Below are 18,436 nucleotides of genomic sequence, written 5' to 3'. Positions count from 1 at the left end.
ATAATAACTACATATCACCACAGCATACGGATGTGAGAGACATTCATACATTCATTTTTTACAGTTTGACTGCAGGAGACAGAGTTTTTGACCTATACTGCAACCAGCCACTAGGGGGAGCAGTTTTTGTGGCGGCCTCACTCTGAGCCGAGCGAGATGACATCCATTTTATATACAGTCTATGGTAATGATGCTAAATTGACAAATGTATCACTGTCTAGTTCCCCACTGCGACCACTAGAGGGCAGTGAAACCAAACCTACCGCCATCTTCATCTGATTACATTTATTTATTTTTTTGAATCTCAACATCAGGAAGTCATGAAACAGAATCTATCTGTGAAATCTGAGTGACGGTTTCAATCAACAGAACGGAAATGGTTAACCACAGGACACGTTTAAATCTCAGCACAACAACTAATGAAAGCACAGTGTCTCGTGAACTTTTAACCATCTGGTGAACTCAAGGTGAAATAACACTTATGAGTCATAATAAAGCATATGATTACAAATACACTCCTTTTGATTATTCATTAATCAATCAGCATTTAAAACATGTTTGAACAAACACCAAGCATAGTAATTCATTAAGATTCAAACTACAGCATCAACAATCAAACATGAGAATGCATCATGCTGTTTTACCTCCCATACTACTTTTAGAGACAGGCCTGCTGCATGTTGGGAGTGAGTGTTGTAGAGAGGTAACATGGCACTATGTGATATAGGTCATCTTGAGACTGGATCCCAGTGTGTGACTGTGATCAGTCCTCTTGTCTCCCAAGACAGTGAAGCTTGAGGTAGGACTCTCTCAGTCCTGGACGGCCAAATCACTGATCCACTGATGTCTCTGGACGGCCCTCTGTGAGATCTCACTTCTAACACAGACTTGTTGTGGGATTTTTTTGTGTTTCAGTGTATCAATAAAAGGCTGGAAAACACTGAGTGTCTTTGTTTCAGTTATTCTTTCAAGAAGGAGCAAAACAAGAACAGAATCAAAGAGTCTGTCAGTGAAAGCTCAGATTATGAGTGGGTTAGATTATAAGTAGGTTGAGTTTCCGTCCCACCAAGAAGGAAATAGAACAGTTCCAGGCTGACCCTATTTGTGAGGAAAGTACATAGTGTGGTAAACTTTACTGTCAGGTGAACTCTTTTCTTTCTGTTTGTGGTATTTCTTAATGTAAAGCATTTTGAGACTTCAGTCTGTGAAAACTGCTGTAAAAAAAACAATGTGTTGACTGTAAGGGAAAGCAGAGGGAATTTTCCTCTCTATGTTTTATAAAGGTGCATCAAGGAGGCTCCTTTTTATGTTTTATACATTTGAGGGGCATTCCCAGTGTTGTTTCAGAGTATCTCTGTGAGCACGTTACTAGATGAGGAAGGTCTGTACTATATACTTCCTGAAAGTTTGATCAGCTCAGTCTGATTACTCTGAACAAGAGAAAGGCAGCTTCATCACCAGGCAGGTCTGAGTAAGTAGACTTCTGGAGGTAGACTTTTGTACAGACTTATTATAAAACCTTGTGATGTGCTGAAGCCTGACAGTGTCAACATTTCTAACTCATGTATGAAACTGCTTTTTGTTTGAATCATAGGAACTATTAAGGAAGAATAAGAGCTCAGATATATCACTCCTTTCAGTGCACAGATTTCTTTCAAGAACAAAAGTGAGCATTTTTAACATTTCCTTTTTTGCTAACTTAGATTTAAACAAGCACAGCTGTACTTGATATGATCTTTATAGCCTTCTTTCAAACATGGTGGAGTTGGTACACTTGGTGTCATGGGCGTTTTTAGACCCTTTTAGGGGTCCGGAGCCCGCCTAAATTTCATCCCAACACAATTCTGAATGACTTGCCATGACAGAGGGAAATCTCTCCTCTTGGAGGTCCAGAGGTTTAAAAATGTTAAAGGTTGGTGTGTTTAAGAGGTGAGGAAGGGACCTAGATAATTTACACATGGAAAAATAAAACTTTTATTTAGGAACAATTACAGGCTTACCATAATATGTTTAATTACTGTATCACAATGACAGGCATTCATGTGTTAATCATTCTTTTATCAGTGTTGATTCTCCCAACCCTCTTTTACCTGTAAAAATAATCATCCATTAGAATAATAGCACTTGTACCTTTGCAAATAAATAAATGTTGTTCAGTGAATGAGTGGTTAAGTAAGTTCCAACACTCTTTACTGAGCCAGGCTGACCATAACTGAAGTCTCCATCTTGCACAAGAATTGCATAACCTAACTTTCTTTCGTTTTTAATCTGTCTTTTCTCACAGGTTGATTTCAACATGCAGGGAAATCCACGGCCAGATCTGCCGTCACTTGTGATCAACCTCTTTCATGAGGCATTTCAGAACATCCCAGTCACCATGTGTGTCCTGGCTTTAAATGTGTGTCTTTACACGTTCCCAGCTGCTCCTTTATGGGAGGTAATTCATCATCATTTTAAATTAAGAGTATCTCTACTGCTACCAATCCTGAGATAAAGAGTCCTCCTCTTTAAAGGAGGTGTAGAGCAGATGATTTCATGGGACCAGAGCTGTTTGGAGGCCACTTGCCTTTTGTCTGGAATTGGTCCTGAATAATGAGTACCTGTTTCCTCTTGTTTCCAGTCTCAGTTCTTAGTTAAGTGGATGTAGCTTTCTTAATGATGGACGATTAAGGAAGTGATAACTATATTTGCAGAACGATTAAAATTGATGTCAAAATATGTAACTCTACTTTGCATTATAGCATCAACACCTTACTGTAAGGACACTCTTTTAAAAGTAAAAATCCCTCAAAGTAATTGGTTTTACTCTTTTTACAGGTTTGTGTGAACCTCTGGTTTGTTTACACTAACAAAGAGTGGTGGCGCCTCTTCCTGGCCCCTCTGCATCATCTTGATCTAAGGCACCTTTTCTTCAACATGCTTTCTTTACTCATGGAAGGCAAGAGTCTGGAGCAGCGTATGGGTGGAGGCTGGTTCTTTTACCTGCTGTGTGTCTTCTATCTGCTCACAGGGCTGATGCACCTGCTGCTGCAGGCGGTGCTGACTCGACTCAACTTGCTTGTGGAATTGACAGTCGGGTGTTCTGTTGGCTTCTCAGGTATGAACCAGTGCTGTGGTTCTCTTTTTGTGTTGTTGTTGTTGTTGTTGTTGTTGTTGTTGTTGTTGTTGTTGTAAGCTTTTATTTCTATAAAATGTTTTTTGAAATAAAACCACAAAAGTTTCATAAATCACACACACCAGAAAAAGCTTTGCACTTCCCCCCTGTATGCATTAAAGTTAAGAATAGCTGATTTTTCTCTGTCATTTCATTTTCTTTCCTTCTGTTTCATGTGTAGTGTCACCCTCTCTGTTTTGATGATACTGACTTCATCTTTTTTTCACCCATTTTCATGAAATCAATCCCTGTCTTTTTGTTTCTTCTCTCACTTTGTTTGTAGGAGTCCTTTTTGCTCTGAGCGTGGTCAATATCACCTACCACTCCGGTGATGTGGTCTACGTACATACCGTTCCTGTGCCCAAAAGCTGTGCTATCTGGATGTTGCTTGTGGTGGCCCATCGGTCTAATGCAAAGTGAGACCCATTATAACTGATATTATCCTGGGGGCAGTCCCAGTTCAACACAGTATCCATATTCTAAACAGATTTTACTGTGTTTTGTGTTCACACTGGAATGCAGAGTATTTGATGTAAACGTATAGATGTCAGTGTGCAGAGTCAGTTTTTATTAAGTGATTGTCACGGAAAAAAAAAACATCTGAAACAAACAAACTAGCAAACACAATATAATAAATCACAGGATGTGCAGTCTAGTCTTAGTTTGTAATTCATATATGCTGTGTAATGTGTGTTTTTCACTGCTCTACCTCAGGGCCTCTCTGATTGGCCACCTGGCAGGCATCCTTGTGGGTCTGCTGTACACTAAGGGTCCGCTGGAGACCATCATGAAGACATGTGCAGGTCTGTATGTTTCTGTCTCACAAAGGTGCTTGTGTGAACGAGGTTTCTTCTTCCTGAATCATTTTCAGATCAGTTCAGTTCACACGTTTATATATCAGCAACAGTTTGAGTGTATTTTGGAGCTACTGAGAGCTCAGATACACTACAGACCTAAAGACATTGGACACCTGCTCATCACACCTTTTAACAGAGCTTTTAGTAGACACTAATCTGCTCATCATTTGTGTTCTTCTGACGTTCAGATTTGCACATACTGAAACCACGTTGGCTTCCTCTTCTGTGCTGAGCTTTTGTTTCTAACGGCCCTTCTGCTTCAATAACGACCATTTCCAGTTAAAGAAGCAACAGAAAACAGAAATGTAACCACACACACTGACAGTACAACCGTTAAAGTCTCTGAGCTCCTTGTGACCTACTTTAAAATGTCACTGTTCATCTATGAAATGTGGAATAAATGATGGTGGTGCCCACTGACTTATGGCCATATAGGGTAACTGAAACATCTGTCAATAATACTGCATTCCCCTTTTTCTCCATCAGGTTGGGTGTCTTCGGATGGAACTTTTACGTGCATACTTTCTGACTACATCTCAGGTATGATACAGACTTTAAATAATAACCGTTATTCACTTACCACTCTGCAGCTTCTGCTTCTATAACGTCCACTGAGCGGGCTCCAGAGGCAGAAATGTCCCAATACTGAAAATGGGTACAATGATGACAGATCTAAATTTGAATCCCAATATTCTGCCAATCCTTGAAAAGCCTTCGGAAGTCTAAAATGTTCAATTTAAAGTTATAAAGAGTCTTAGAAAGTCTTGTTGATCTTGTGAGAGGTCTTAACTGTAAATCGGACAGATCTGAGACATGTCTGAGTACATAACACAATCAACACTGTCGACAAAGCATAATATGAAATCATTACTTTTTGTTTTTGCATGTCCACATGACAAATACAACAATCATGGCAGCTTTCTGCATTTGCATTCACAGACCACGAACAGAAGAGAGCAAAAGAGAGAAAATAAGATTGTGCAAATTTAAAGCTGCTGTGAGGAATTTTTGTTTTGTATCGGTTCTGGCGCCCCCTTGTGGACAAAGTAATACCTCTCATCTTGTCCTTTACATGCAAATGTCGTGTTTTCAAGAAGAACCTCATCCTGTTGTCTTTTAACAGTCAACTTTATCAGGCAATGTGATTATTTTCCATGAAAACAGTCAAATAAAGGTTGTTCCTGAAGCAAGATGTCCATCATGTGGTCTGACACCTACCCCTCACGGTGGTTTCAGGCATTAAAAATGACAACAGAGAAGGTGTCAGTGTTGTCGCTGATGGTCTTGTTTGCTATTGAAGGTCATAAAGAGGCATCAGTATCATTTTCAGTCTGTTTCTCAGCCAGTTCAAAACTCCTCACAGAGCCTTTAAGAAAGGTTGACATCAAGATGAAAAGTGCAGGGAATGGATTGTTGCAGGAGTAAATATTAAGTGACACTCAAGATATGCAAATATGGTTTGAAACTTAGGATAAATGTGTTTCAAATATGTCATATTTGTTTCAATCATTTCTTCTGCTGTTATTTTTTGGTCTTAAAAAGTCTTCAGTTTGATTCCACAAAGTGTGCAGAAACCTTGCTACAGCCAAATGTCTCCTGCGCCCCCTTATTGCAAGTTGATGTTAATACAAGTTCTGGGAAGATGTGCAAGAAGTTGTATAGAAATTCACATTTTAAAGAAGTGTCTGAGATTATTTTGTGTCACTAAAGACGTCTTTTAATTGTGATTCAAGTTGAGATTTCATTCTTCAGAGTTAGAGCCCTAACCCAAACAAGTACACACTATCAACAGTAGTTTGATCAAACTTTATCTACATGTGTTTGAGTGTAAGGCTGCAGTGGGACCAGACGAGAGAAACCTAGCAAGCCGAAGATTGAACATTCATCACATTCATCGGCTCATAGAAGCCACTGCTGAATAAAACCTTCAGTCTGTTTAAAATCACTACAAACAAGAGCAGAATGTAGTTTAAAAAGCTCAAATTAGGTTTTGTATTTTGTTTTTTAGGACGAGCCTGGCGTGGAGATTATCAACACCCCATTGAGGATGAGCTCAGGGAGAGGAGACTGAGGAGGTTTGGACAAGTCCCTGACCAAGACAGGAGGGGATCGTAATGACTGAGAAGACATTGTTATCATTCTTACATCATTACCTCGTCATTTTCATGCCTTGTTTTCTTCTGGATGTTGTTGGTAGTTTGTTTTTATTTCTTTTTGTTTCATATTGACTTTCATTCATTTCTTTATGGTGTGTTGATGCTTCATCATGTGGAGAAACCGTACAAAGGACTTCTTGCGGGATGTTTGCACTTCCCAGCTGCTGTAAAAATGTGATGCTACCATGAACTCTCTGAATGACTGCTTGGTTCTGTACACTAAATAGATATTTCCCTCAGTTAGAGGACACAGGCTTTAAATACTACTATTAGTACAAATACTACAGATAATGAGAATAAAAAACAGCCTCATTCCTTTAGTCGTACATCAAGGACAAGATTTGTATGACTGTTAAATTATTTTATTTTTGTATTTTGCGTATTAATTTCTGTATTGTACATCCAAGTGTTTGCCATTTTATAAAAACAATAAATAAATGTGTTAAAAATATAAAACATGACATATTGACAGCTTATTGCTGTTCACATTTTTGTTAGGGTTTAGGGTTAGGGGTTAGGGTCAGGGTTAGGGGTTAGGCTTGTGGTTAGGGTTAGGGTTAGGGTTAGGGGTTAGGGTTAGGGTTAGGGTTAGGGTTATGGTTAGGGTTAGGGTTAGGGTCAGGGTTAGGGTTAGGGTTGTGGTTAGGGTTAGGGTTGTGGTTAGGGTTAGGGTTAGGGTTAGGGTTAGGGTTAGGGTTATGGTTAGGGTTAGGGTTAGGGGTTAGGGTTAGGGTTAGGGTTAGGGTTAGGGTCAGGGTCAGGGTTAGGGTTAGGGTTAGGGTTAGGGTTGTGGTTAGGGTTAGGGTTAGGGTTAGGGTTATGGTTAGGGTTGTGGTTAGGGTCAGGGTTAGGGTTATGGTTAGGGTTGTGGTTAGGGTTATGGTTAGGGTTATGGTTAGGGTTAGGGTTAGGGTTAGGGTTAGGGTTGTGGTTAGGGTTATGGTTAGGGTTATGGTTAGGGTTAGGGGTTAGGGTTAGGGTTAGGGTTGTGGTTAGGGTTATGGTTAGGGTTATGGTTAGGGTTAGGGGTTAGGGTTAGGGTTAGGGTTAGGGGTTAGGGTTAGGGTTAGGGTTAGGGGTTAGGGTTAGGGTTAGGGGTTAGGGTTAGGGTTAGGGTTATCATCACTGATCCACTGATGTCTCTGGACGGCCCTCTGTGAGATCTCACTTCTAACACAGACTTGTTGTGGGATTTTTTTGTGTGTCAGTGTATCAATAAAAAGGCTGGAAAACACTGAGTGTCTTTGTTTCAGTTATTCTTGCAAGAAGGAGCAAAACAAGAACAGAATCAAAGAGTCTGTCAGTGAAAGCTCAGATTATGAGTGGGTTAGATTATAAGTAGGTTGAGTTTCCGTCCCACAAAGAAGGAAATAGAACAGTTCCAGTCTGACCCTATTTGTGAGGAAAGTACATAGTGTGGTAAACATTACTGTCAGGTGAACTCTTTTCTTTCTGTTTGTGGTATTTCTTAATGTAAAGCATTTTGAGACTTCAGTCTGTGAAAAACCGCTGTAAAAAAAACAATGAGTTGACTGTAAGGGAAAGCAGAGGGAATTTTCCTCTCTATGTTTTATAAAGGTGCATCAAGGAGGCTCCTTTTTATGTTTTATACATTTGAGGGGCATTCCCAGTGTTGTTTCAGAGTCTCTCTGTGAGCACGTTACCAGATGAGGAAGGTCTGTACTATATACTTCCTGAAAGTTTGATCAGCTCAGTCTGATCATTCTGAACAAGAGAAAGGCAGCTTCATCACCAGGCAGGTCTGAGTAAGTAGACTTCTGGAGGTAGACTTTTGTAAAGACTTATTATAAAACCTTGTGATGTGCTGAAGCCTGACAGTGTCAACATTTCTAACTCATGTATGAAACAGCTTTTTGTTTGAATCATAGGAACTATTAAGGAAGAATAAGAGCTCAGATATATCACTCCTTTCAATGCACAGATTTCTTTCAAGAACAAAAGTGAGCATTTTTAACATTTCATTTTTTGCTAACTTAGATTTAAACAAGCACAGCTGTACTTGATATGATCTTTATAGCCTTCTTTCAAACATGGTGGAGTTGGTACACTTGGTGTCATGGGCGTTTTTAGACCCTTTTAGGGGTCCGGAGCCCGCCTAAATTTCATCCCAACACAATTCTGAATGACTTGCCATGATAGAGGGAAATCTCTCCTCTTGGAGGTCCAGAGGTTTAAACATGTTAAAGGTTTGTGTGTTTAAGAGGTGAGGAAGGGACCTGGATAATTTACACATGGAAAAGTAAAACTTTTATTGAGGAACAATTACAGGCTTACCATAATATGTTTAATTACTGTATCACAATGACATGCATTCATGTGTTAATCATTCTTTTATCAGTGTTGATTCTCCCAACCCTCTTTTACCTGTAAAAATAATCATCCATTAGAATAATAGCACTTGTACCTTTGCAAATAAATAAATGTTGTTCAGTGAATGAGTGGTTTAGTAAGTTCCAACACTCTTCACTGAGCCCCCCTCAGTTTGATGCATTTACTTACATACAGTTCTTTCTTTAGAAATAAGGCTGACCATAACTGAAGTCTCCATCTTGCACAAGAATTGCATAACCTAACTTTCTTTCGTTTTGAATCTGTCTTTTCTCACAGGTTGATTTCAACATGCAGGGAAATCCACGGCAAAATCTGCCGTCACTTGTGATCAACCTCTTTCATGAGGCATTTCAGAACATCCCAGTCACCATGTGTGTCCTGGCTTTAAACGTGTGTCTTTACATGTTCCCAGCTGCTCCTTTTGGGGAGGTAATTCATCATCATTTTAAATTAAGAGCATCTCTACTGCTACCAATCCTGAGATAAAGAGTCCTCCTCTTTGAAGGAGGTGTAGAGCAGATGATTTCATGGGAACTATATTTGCAGAACGATTAAAATTGATGTAAATATGTAACTCTACTTTGCATTATAGCATCAACACCTTACTGTAAGGACACTCTTTTAAAAGTAAAAATCATTCAAAGTAATTGGTATTATTCTTTTTACAGGTTTGTGTGAACCTCCAACATGTTTACACGAATAAAGAGTGGTGGCGCCTCTTCCTGGCCCCTCTGCACCATCTTGGTTTAAGGCACCTTCTCTTAAACATGACTTGTTTATTCGTGGACGGCAACAGTCATGAGCGGCGTATGGGTGGAGGCTGGTTCTTTTACCTGCTGTGTGTCTTCTATCTGCTCACAGGGCTGATGCACCTGCTGCTGCAGGCGGGGCTGACTCAACTCAACAATATCTCTGGGCTGCTTGAGGGATTGACAGGCGGGTGTTCTGCTGGCTTCTCAGGTATGAACCAGTGTTGTGGTTCTCTTTTTGTTGTTGTTGTTGTTGTTGTTGTTGTTGTTGTTGTTGTTGTTGTTGTTGTTGTTGAAAGCTTTTATTTCTATAAAATGTTTTTTGAAATAAAACCACAAAAGTTTCATAAATCACTCCTTCCTTCTGTTTCATGTGTTGTGTCACCCTCTCTGTTTTGATGATACTGAGTTCATCTTTTTTCACCCATTTTCATGAAATCCATCCCTGTCTTTCTGTTTCTTCTCTCACTTTGTTTGTAGGAGTCCTTTTTGCTCTGATTGTGATCAGCATCACCTACCACTCCGGTGATGTGGTCTACGTACATACCGTTCCTGTGCCCAAAAGCTATGCTATCTGGGTCGTGTTTGTGGTGGTCCATCAATTTGAAAAAGAGTGAGACATCATTATAACTGATATTATCCTGGGGGCAGTCCCAGTTCAACACAGTATCCGTATTCTAAACAGATTTTACTGTGTTTTGTGTTCACACTGAAATGCAGAGTATTTGATGTAAACGTATAGATGTCAGTGTGCAGAGTCAGTTTTTATTAAGTGATTGCCACAGAAAAAAAAACATCTGAAACAAACAAATACATCAAACACAATATAATAAATCACAGGACGTGCAGTCTAGTCTTAGTTTGTAATTCATATATGCTGTGTAATGTGTGTTTTTCACTGCTCTACCTCAGGGCCTCTCTGATTGGCCACCTGGCAGGCATCCTTGTGGGTCTGCTGTACACTAAGGGTCCACTGGAGACCATCATGAAGACATGTGCAGGTCTGTATGTTTCTGTCTCACAAAGGTGTTTGTGTGAACGAGGTTTCTTCTTCCTGAATCATTTTCAGATCAGTTCAGGTTTCACTAGTTTATATATCAGCATTGGTTCTAGTGTATTTTACAGCTGAGAGCTCAGATACACTTACAGACCTAAAGACATTGGACACCTAATCATCACACCAGAACCAGATTTTAGATTAGACACTAATCTACTCATCGTTCGTGTTCTTCTGATGCTTTTTAAAGCTGGGGTTGGTGTTCAGATTTAGATCCACTTTTTGTTATACTTGTTAAAATGATCTTTCTGTTCCAATGGTAATCAACACATGATGTGTTCTTTAAAAAGAGGTAAAAAAAAGCCGCTATACAGCCGGAGTAAACCTGTGAAAACCCCAACCAATCCCTGCCATCAGGAGCTAAATTATGAAACCAATCAAATCCTGTCCTGCTGTTCTGCCCGCCTCCTGCAAAGCGTACATTTCATGTTTGTGTTTTTAACTTTCACTATGAGAATGTTTTGGTGTTTTCTTACCGCTGAGTGAGACATGAGGTGACGTAGTGCAAAACACAAACAATATGCTGAGGACCGGTTTGGAATCAGTCACCATCATATGGTCGCGAATCAGCGGCACTCATGCATGTGAGCGGGGGCGTCGTTTTGGAGGAGCTCCGAGGGGAGGGGGGGAGGGGTTAGACGGAGTCCTGAGGAAATGCTACTTTCAAATTCATGCTAGTTTTCCGTGACTACCAACCCTAGACTGTATAAATAATGGACGTAGTATCCGTGATGTCACCCATCTGTTCCTGAGAGCTGTTTTGAAACCAATCGACGGTGGCAGCCATATTGGTAATGCTGAACTCAACCAGGCAGAGTGTGGCGTAAAGAGGCGGAGTTTGAGCCTCCTAGCCAACAAATTTGTGTTCCCACCTGTCAGTCAAGTCAGTCATGTCCTTATTTGGGCAAAAACTCGTAATCTTAATATCTTCTGAAGCGTCGTGTTAGAAAAAAATTCACCCCCGTACAGTGTGTGCCGATAGAGAGATTAACTACGTAGAGCCAAGCCGTCTTTTGTACCAGGCTGTAAACATGTTTATTAATGCTGTAAAGATCGTCTTCTTTGAATGGGTGTGTATGTGTTTCCGGTTTTTCTGCAGCCAGCCTAAAGCGGATGCTCGATGAATTGCAATTTGTAACATTTCCCCATGGGCTTCATATTTTGAGACCAGATGTCGCAGCTTGCTACCAACCCTAGCTTTAAATGGACTTGACGTTCAGACTGGCACGTAATGAAACCTTGTGTGGTCTATCTCTTCCTGTTTTTCTCTCAGGTACTTCTGTTTCAAATAACGACCATTTCCAGTTAAAGAAGCAACAGAAATTTAACCAGATGACTTGTTGCAAAGTTCACATGCACTGACAGTAAACCCAAACAAGTACACACTATCAACAGTAGTTGGATCAAACTTTATCTACATGTGTTTGAATGTAAGGCTGCAGTGGGACCAGACAAGAGAAACCTAGCATGCCGAAGATTGAACATTCATCACATTCATCGGCTCATAGAAGCCACTGCTGAATAAAACCTTCAGTCTGTTTAAAATCACTACAAACAAGAGCAGAATGTAGTTTAAAAAGCTCAAATTAGGTTTTGTATTTTGTTTTTTAGGACGAGCCTGGCGTGGAGATGTTTAACACCCCATTGAGGATGAGCTCAGGGAGAGGAGACTGAGGAGGTTTGGACAAGTCCCTGACCAAGACAGGAGGGGATCGTAATGACTGAGAAGACATTGTTATCATTCTTACATCATTACCTCGTCATTGTCATGCCTTGTTTTCTTCTGGATGTTGTTGGTAGTTTGTTTTTATTTCTTTTTGTTTCATATTGACTTTCATTCATTTCTTTATGGTGTGTTGATGCTTCATCATGTGGAGAAACCGTACAAAGGACTTCTTGCTGGATGTTTGCACTTCCCAGCTGCCGTAAAAATGTGATGCTACCATGAACTCTCTCGGTGACTGCTTGGTTCTGTACACTAAATAGATATATCCCTCAGTTAGAGGACACAGGCCTTAAATACTACTATTAGTACAAATACTACAGATAATGAGAATAAAAAACAGCCTCATTCCTTTAGTCGTACTTCAAGGACAAGATTTGTATGACTGTTAAATTATTTTATTTTTGTATTTTGCGTATTAATTTCTGTATTGTACATCCAAGTGTTTGCCATTTTATAAAAACAATAAATAAATGTGTTAAAAATATAAAACATGATATATTGACAGCTTATTGCTGTTCACATTTTAGTGCTGCGCCCAACAGTTACATCACCGTCCCCTCCTTCAAGGCTCTTTGTCGGCCCCAAAGCGTTCCTTTTCTTCCTCTTCCTCACATCCTCTTCTTCATTTTCTCTGCCCCCTCGTTCCCTCTCGGTGTCCCTCTCTCCCTCGCTCTCATTGGCGACTGAAACTTCCTGCTTTGTGATGTCTTCATCAGTGGTCACAGAGGTGTCGTAGGATCCTTCCTCACAGGTGGATGAGGAGGAGGAAGAGGAGGGGGCAGGTTGTGGTGTTGGCACAGCATTAAAGGTGATGAAGCCAATGAGGATGACCACCAGTGAGACCAGGTAGAGTGCAGAGAACTGAGGTGAGACAGAGAGTTTACAGGTTTCATTATTAACACACCGGTCTCTTCATTCTGTTATCACATTAATCAGCTGACATGTTGCTTTTTGAAATATTGAACCTCATATGAAGATTTTCTGGCCACTTGGGGGCAGCAGAAACACGCTGCAAACAATATCCAACATTAAGTTTGAAGCTGATATGATGGACTTGTTAGTTGACAACTTTAACTCTCAGGTGCAGTCCTGTTTGTGTCCACCTGAAGAGGTAAAGTCAGTTCTGTGTCTCTCTGATAACTCGCAGGTATAGTGCACCCTTTCCCAAAAAACTTGACTGCTGGCATTGACTCAAATGAATCTTCACTAAGTCATTCAGACTGTAAACACTATCACAACTCTGTGAAACAACTTGACAGGATTACAGCTCAATTACTATTCCAGGGTTCAGCCTTACTAGACTGGTTTAGACCAGGTCCTGTAATCATTCATCGCTGCTGCTGTGTTCAAATCTATCAGGTCACTGTGACCCAGAGATAAAGATGAGGGATGAGCGTGAATATATATGAGTGTGTGTGTGAATTACTGCTGCTATGACCAAACCAACACCTGTCTTCTACACACTGGAAAATGTAAATAAATAAATACAACTGTTCATAACTTTATACTTAAGTAATCAAAAGGGCTCAATAATTACCTTTTCATAGGGTTTCCTGACAGAAAGACTTATCAGTGTGTGTGTGTGTGTGTGTGTGTGTCTGTGTGTGTGTGTGTGTCCTCTCACCTTGTACTGGAAGAGGAAGATCCCACAGAAGAGGCTGAAGAGGTCAGCGGTGAGCAGGGAGAGGTTGACGGAGGTGGCGCTGCTCAGCTTCATCACGATGGGCATACAGCTGTACAGAGTGTACATGCACAACCCAAAGGCAGCGAACAGGAGGCCTGAGAGGACAGACACACACATATGTTGGTTCAGAATATCAAGTCAACTGCTAAAGGGCAAGAAATTATTTCCATTTCTTCCCTCCACCTCTCCTCCCCACATTTCCCATCTTTCTTCAGGCAAACAAGCCTAAAATTATAAAGACTCAGGCTCTTCATAATTCATAATATATTCCTTGTATGCTCACTCTACCAAGCATGTCTGTGTTAGATGAGTACTCACCCACTTCCCAGCTCCACTGGATGGAAGCTACTTCATTACGCTCCAGAATCACCCTGAGTGAGGAGAAATACGTTATCACAGATTCACGGTAATGTTGAATGAGTCATAGGAATCAGATTCACATGAACACACTTACATCTGAGCAGTGCTAATCACTGTGCCGAACAGGCCCACCATGCCCAGGAACTCCTCTCTGCTCAGATTCTTCACCGTGTATTCCTGACACACATTAGACACGGCGTACAGTGTAGCACTGAGCAGCACCAAACCGTCTCCTAACAGGATGTTGGAGGCTGAGGAGAGAGAGACTCATTAAAACTGAGGTCAAATGTCAGAATATCCCAGATGAGGCTGATGGGGATGTTGGGTTTGTACTCTGGGCAGTCATAAAAGGTTTACTCTATCTTGTATGCAGTAGGTGATGAATGTTAAATCTGAAACGATGATCTTTATGAGGTCTTACTGGATCCCTGGTCCCGTTCAGACAGCAGGTCTGCCCCCACCATGGCCCCCACCCCGAGGAGACAGATGCAGACCCCTACATAGTGGACTGGCCTGTAGCGTGTCTTCAAAACCCACCGGGACAGTATCATCAAGACTGGGACCACAAAGCAGTCCAGCATCTGGAGACAGAGACACAACCAGAACCATGTTCACACATGAGCACAAATATCAATAATCAGAATTATACATGTTTTATTCCCCTCCGAACATCTCACTGACTCACTGATACTTAACTTTACAGACATGTCAGCTTTTTAATATGTCAGTAAGGGCTTAGAAATAGAATCACACATTAAAGTATCCCTGACACAAAACTTCTCAAGCATTAAAGCGTGTTCCTCCTCTTAAAGCAAACTCACACACATCTCATATAATTAGTACAATCTCATTGTGTACACATAAACACAACCTGAACCCACCTGCACACTGGTCAGGGTGGTGTACTGGTACGCTTTAACCACCGCGTAGTTGGCTTCCACGTCCACCAGGCCCAGCAGAAGGTACTTCCACCACCGCCTCTTCAGAATCTGTAAAATATTGCCATCCCCTGCGTTTTAAAGGGGGACACCCCTGAACTTCAGTAATGACATTTGTGTTTCAACACCAAGACTGGGGACAGTTTGATACGACTCAATCAATGCTTGTCTCTGTGGGCAGACGAGCCGGCGTCCATCATCACTGCTCATTCATTCATTTATTAGGAAAGCTGCACAATAATTTCCCCACTAAGAAAAAAACATGGCTGCCTGGTCTCATTATCTGTAACCATGATTGTCTTGGCTTTAACTTTAGTGATCATTTTGTGCATGCCTACCAAAGGAACTGGTCAGACACTTAAATTTAGGTGCTGTGGCATAATCTATAAAAAAACCCCCTTCATTATAATCTTTACTTAAATCAAAGTCCTTAGAAATATCTTCAGAATAAACTCTACTAACCTATCTTACAGGCCTGTTAGTAGTATTAAACTGTATCCATAATATGCCATATATTTTTCAGTGTATGCAATTGTTGATAGACTGATCATATAAAGCAACTTGAAGTGCCCATGCTCAAATACAAGTGCCTCATATTTGTAGAGAAAGAAAGAAACTTTTAGCAAAAGAAAATCCACCACTGACCTATTTTCAAACATATATAAGTCATAATAGATTCATTCATTATTACTCCATTTCTCTCAGGTGTTAAGAGCCTCTGAGTGTTCACCTGTTCTGCAGATCAGCATGGTGGTGTAGGTGACTAAAAGCAAAGCATAGTTCAATAAGCTCTGCAGCATCGGTGTGTTCACACGGAAGTTTGTGGCCAGGTACTGAGAGGTGACGGCCGTCCCACAGATGAGACAAGCCAGGCCCTGACCCATGGCCAACGTCCTGGCCAACTGCCTGAGGGAGAGCAGCACATCTTTAAAAGTTAATTTTCTTTACTATTATCCACTTCAAACACTCTTGATGACATATTGAAGGTGGCATTCTGCTTATTCGCTTTTTCTGCAAGGGGTTAAATGAGAAGATTTAAAACACCTAGCTGAGCACAAGGACTAAAAAACAGGAACCTGCTTCTGTTATATGGCAAAACAATCACATCTTCCTCTTAACAAGGTGGTGAAAATATTCCCTTAGATGTCAAATACTACTCTGTTTGAGTGTTTTATCTATTTGTGAAATAGTCCTCCTCTATATATCTCATTTAACCTCATAACAACAGACCTCTTTGTTTTTTCAGACCATCAGAATGACTTTTACAGCACAAGCTGGTAAAATGACAATCTCTTAATTTAGTCGCTTATACACAAATGTATCAGATTAACCTTAACTTAGATGTTTCACTATATTATTGACCTTACTACTCACACATAGGTCTTGGATGCACACACATATGCACACACAGGATCCTATGAACATGCAATAATGGTGTGATGTCAGAGTGAAGGGGCTGCATGTGATAGAGTGTCCCAAGCAGTTGTAGGTCAAGTGTCATAATCAAGGGCATCTCAGCAGCGCCTGTGAAGTTTACTGGCACTGCTCCAACGTGTTGCAGTTTCCATGCTTTGGTCCATACCAGGACTTGAAGCACTGACCCTGATAAGTCCCTACAGACCGAGTAACTACCAAACACAGCCATGCTGAATAATCACATTAAATAGTGTTACCTTCTCCACAAACATAAATGACTTAATGTGCATTTTAAATCAGATTATGATGTATAAACTGCTGATGAAGTAGCTCTCATATCTCTGGCTTACATTAAAGAACCAATATATAAAGTACTCTGTTAAAAGAACAAGTCCTCCACTTAGGTAAGAGCAAAAGTGTCAGCAGGACTTATGCTTGGCATCATTGATATAAAATAGTTGACTTATTTCTTCCTCATAACTCTGTCTGTTTACTCACCAGGTGAAAACATCCTTGGCGTTAAATTTCCTGATCCTCATCATGAGTCCACTGCTTTGGTTTTCATTACTTATGTCCCTGAATGTATCTTCTGCAGGTTTATTGTCCATGTTGTCACCCGACTGATGGAGGAATCCTCTCTGAGTTTTACCCGTCACAGGCTTTAACTTCTCAACTTTCACAGACTCGGAGCTGAATGATTAACTAAGTCAGAGGACAAAGATTACTCTTTGACTTATCTGTGTGAGTGTGAATAATGTGTTTAACAGCCGGCAGCTTCTTAAAGATAAGAGAAGTTGATGAAAGAAAAGTATAAAGGACTCATCACTGCGCATCTCCTTGATTTCACTCTCATCTGTTATCAGCTGGTGATTAGATAACAACTCATCTTGGAGGTGCTTCATCACTGGGTTCCTCTATATGAAATGGATCTAAGTACATTAATTCAAACACTGGTTATTGTTTGAAAGAATAGAAATACTCAACTACATCACAAGACAAAAGTTGCATAAGGAATAAGGGCAGGGATAGATGCACAATCACAGCTCCAGGTCATACTGAGGTGATTTAATACCACATCTGTAGTGCAAACACATGATTAACACTTATAATAACATACCAGCAGCTCACAGTGTATTAATCAAATAACCTCTTTGTTTTCCTGTCATTTGTAACCCATGTAAAAAAGCTAAACACTTAAATCAGATGGTCTTCAGGCAGTATCACTGGCAGGTTTTTATTCTTTGAATTGTTTTAATCTTTTGTTGTTTTTAGTCTTCCATCATTGTTTTATCTTAACCTCTTGTCTTAACTTTTTTTTTAACTTCCTTTCTGTCATTTCTTTTTGCTGTCACCTCCTTGCAGGTTATTGATTTCTATTATTATTTTTATTCACTCTTATTGTCTTTTAGTTTTTTTCTTATTTGTAAAGCACTTTGTAACCTTGTTTGAAAAGTGCTATATAAATAAATATTACTATATTTAAAAAAATAATTGGTTTGGTATTGCTATGTTTTTCTTTTGTCATTGCCCCCACTCTCTGGAACTCTGTCCCTCCACACATTCGCAACTCTGACTCTCTCCTCTCATTTAAAAACCACCTCAAGACCTACCTGCTCCAAAAAGCATACAACACATGACCTCTCCCCCCGCCCCACCTCTGTCCCTGTTTTGTTTTATTTATATGTTTTATTTTTTACTTTCACCTTATGTAAAGCGACTTTGAGTACTTAGAAAAGCGCTATATAAATTCTATGAATAATTATTATTGTTATTATTATTAAGTTTTTTTTTTTGCACTTTCTTGAAAACAATAAAGAAAAAGGAATTACAAAAAAAATAAATACAAGCGGACCAGTTAATTGAAAATTAATAACACATTATAATAATGATTAAAAAAAACAATTATAATGATAATAAAGTGTATTATTTCCAGCATTATTATTATTATTATTAGTTATTAATTTCAAGAAGTATCTGTCTTGTATTT

The 18,436-nt window shown here is 40.0% G+C and overlaps 3 protein-coding genes across 3 annotated transcripts; 2 read left to right on the top strand and 1 right to left on the bottom strand.

Annotated features, from left to right (window-relative positions):
- Positions 1–1,430: 1,430 nt before the first annotated feature.
- Positions 1,431–6,623, top strand: LOC117825828 (rhomboid-related protein 4-like). Its single transcript, XM_034701788.1, has 7 exons — positions 1,431–1,471; positions 2,285–2,437; positions 2,818–3,097; positions 3,438–3,570; positions 3,869–3,957; positions 4,498–4,551; positions 6,020–6,623. Exons 2-7 carry the CDS (start codon positions 2,297–2,299, stop codon positions 6,124–6,126), a joined length of 804 nt encoding a protein of 267 aa, XP_034557679.1. The 5' UTR covers positions 1,431–1,471; positions 2,285–2,296; the 3' UTR covers positions 6,127–6,623.
- Positions 6,624–7,848: 1,225 nt separating this feature from the next.
- LOC117825831 (rhomboid-related protein 4-like) lies at positions 7,849–12,540 on the top strand. Its single transcript, XM_034701791.1, has 6 exons — positions 7,849–7,933; positions 8,796–8,948; positions 9,188–9,479; positions 9,749–9,881; positions 10,181–10,269; positions 11,937–12,540. The coding sequence occupies exons 2-6, from the start codon at positions 8,808–8,810 to the stop codon at positions 11,960–11,962; spliced, it is 681 nt and encodes a 226-aa protein (XP_034557682.1). The 5' UTR covers positions 7,849–7,933; positions 8,796–8,807; the 3' UTR covers positions 11,963–12,540.
- On the bottom strand, positions 12,468–17,428 carry LOC117825818 (solute carrier family 35 member F2-like). The gene is made up of 8 exons (XM_034701775.1): positions 16,948–17,428; positions 15,764–15,939; positions 14,977–15,104; positions 14,517–14,676; positions 14,190–14,346; positions 14,054–14,106; positions 13,676–13,830; positions 12,468–12,912 (listed from the first exon to the last, which is right to left on the bottom strand). The coding sequence occupies exons 1-8, from the start codon at positions 17,055–17,057 to the stop codon at positions 12,568–12,570; spliced, it is 1,284 nt and encodes a 427-aa protein (XP_034557666.1). The 5' UTR covers positions 17,058–17,428; the 3' UTR covers positions 12,468–12,567.
- Positions 17,429–18,436: the final 1,008 nt, after the last annotated feature.

The sequence above is a fragment of the Notolabrus celidotus genome, chromosome 14 (genome assembly GCF_009762535.1).
Source record: "Notolabrus celidotus isolate fNotCel1 chromosome 14, fNotCel1.pri, whole genome shotgun sequence".
Taxonomy (NCBI): Eukaryota; Metazoa; Chordata; class Actinopteri; order Labriformes; family Labridae; genus Notolabrus; species Notolabrus celidotus.
The sequence above is the reverse complement of the archived record's forward strand: the minus strand, read 5'-3'. Positions and strand labels throughout refer to the sequence as shown.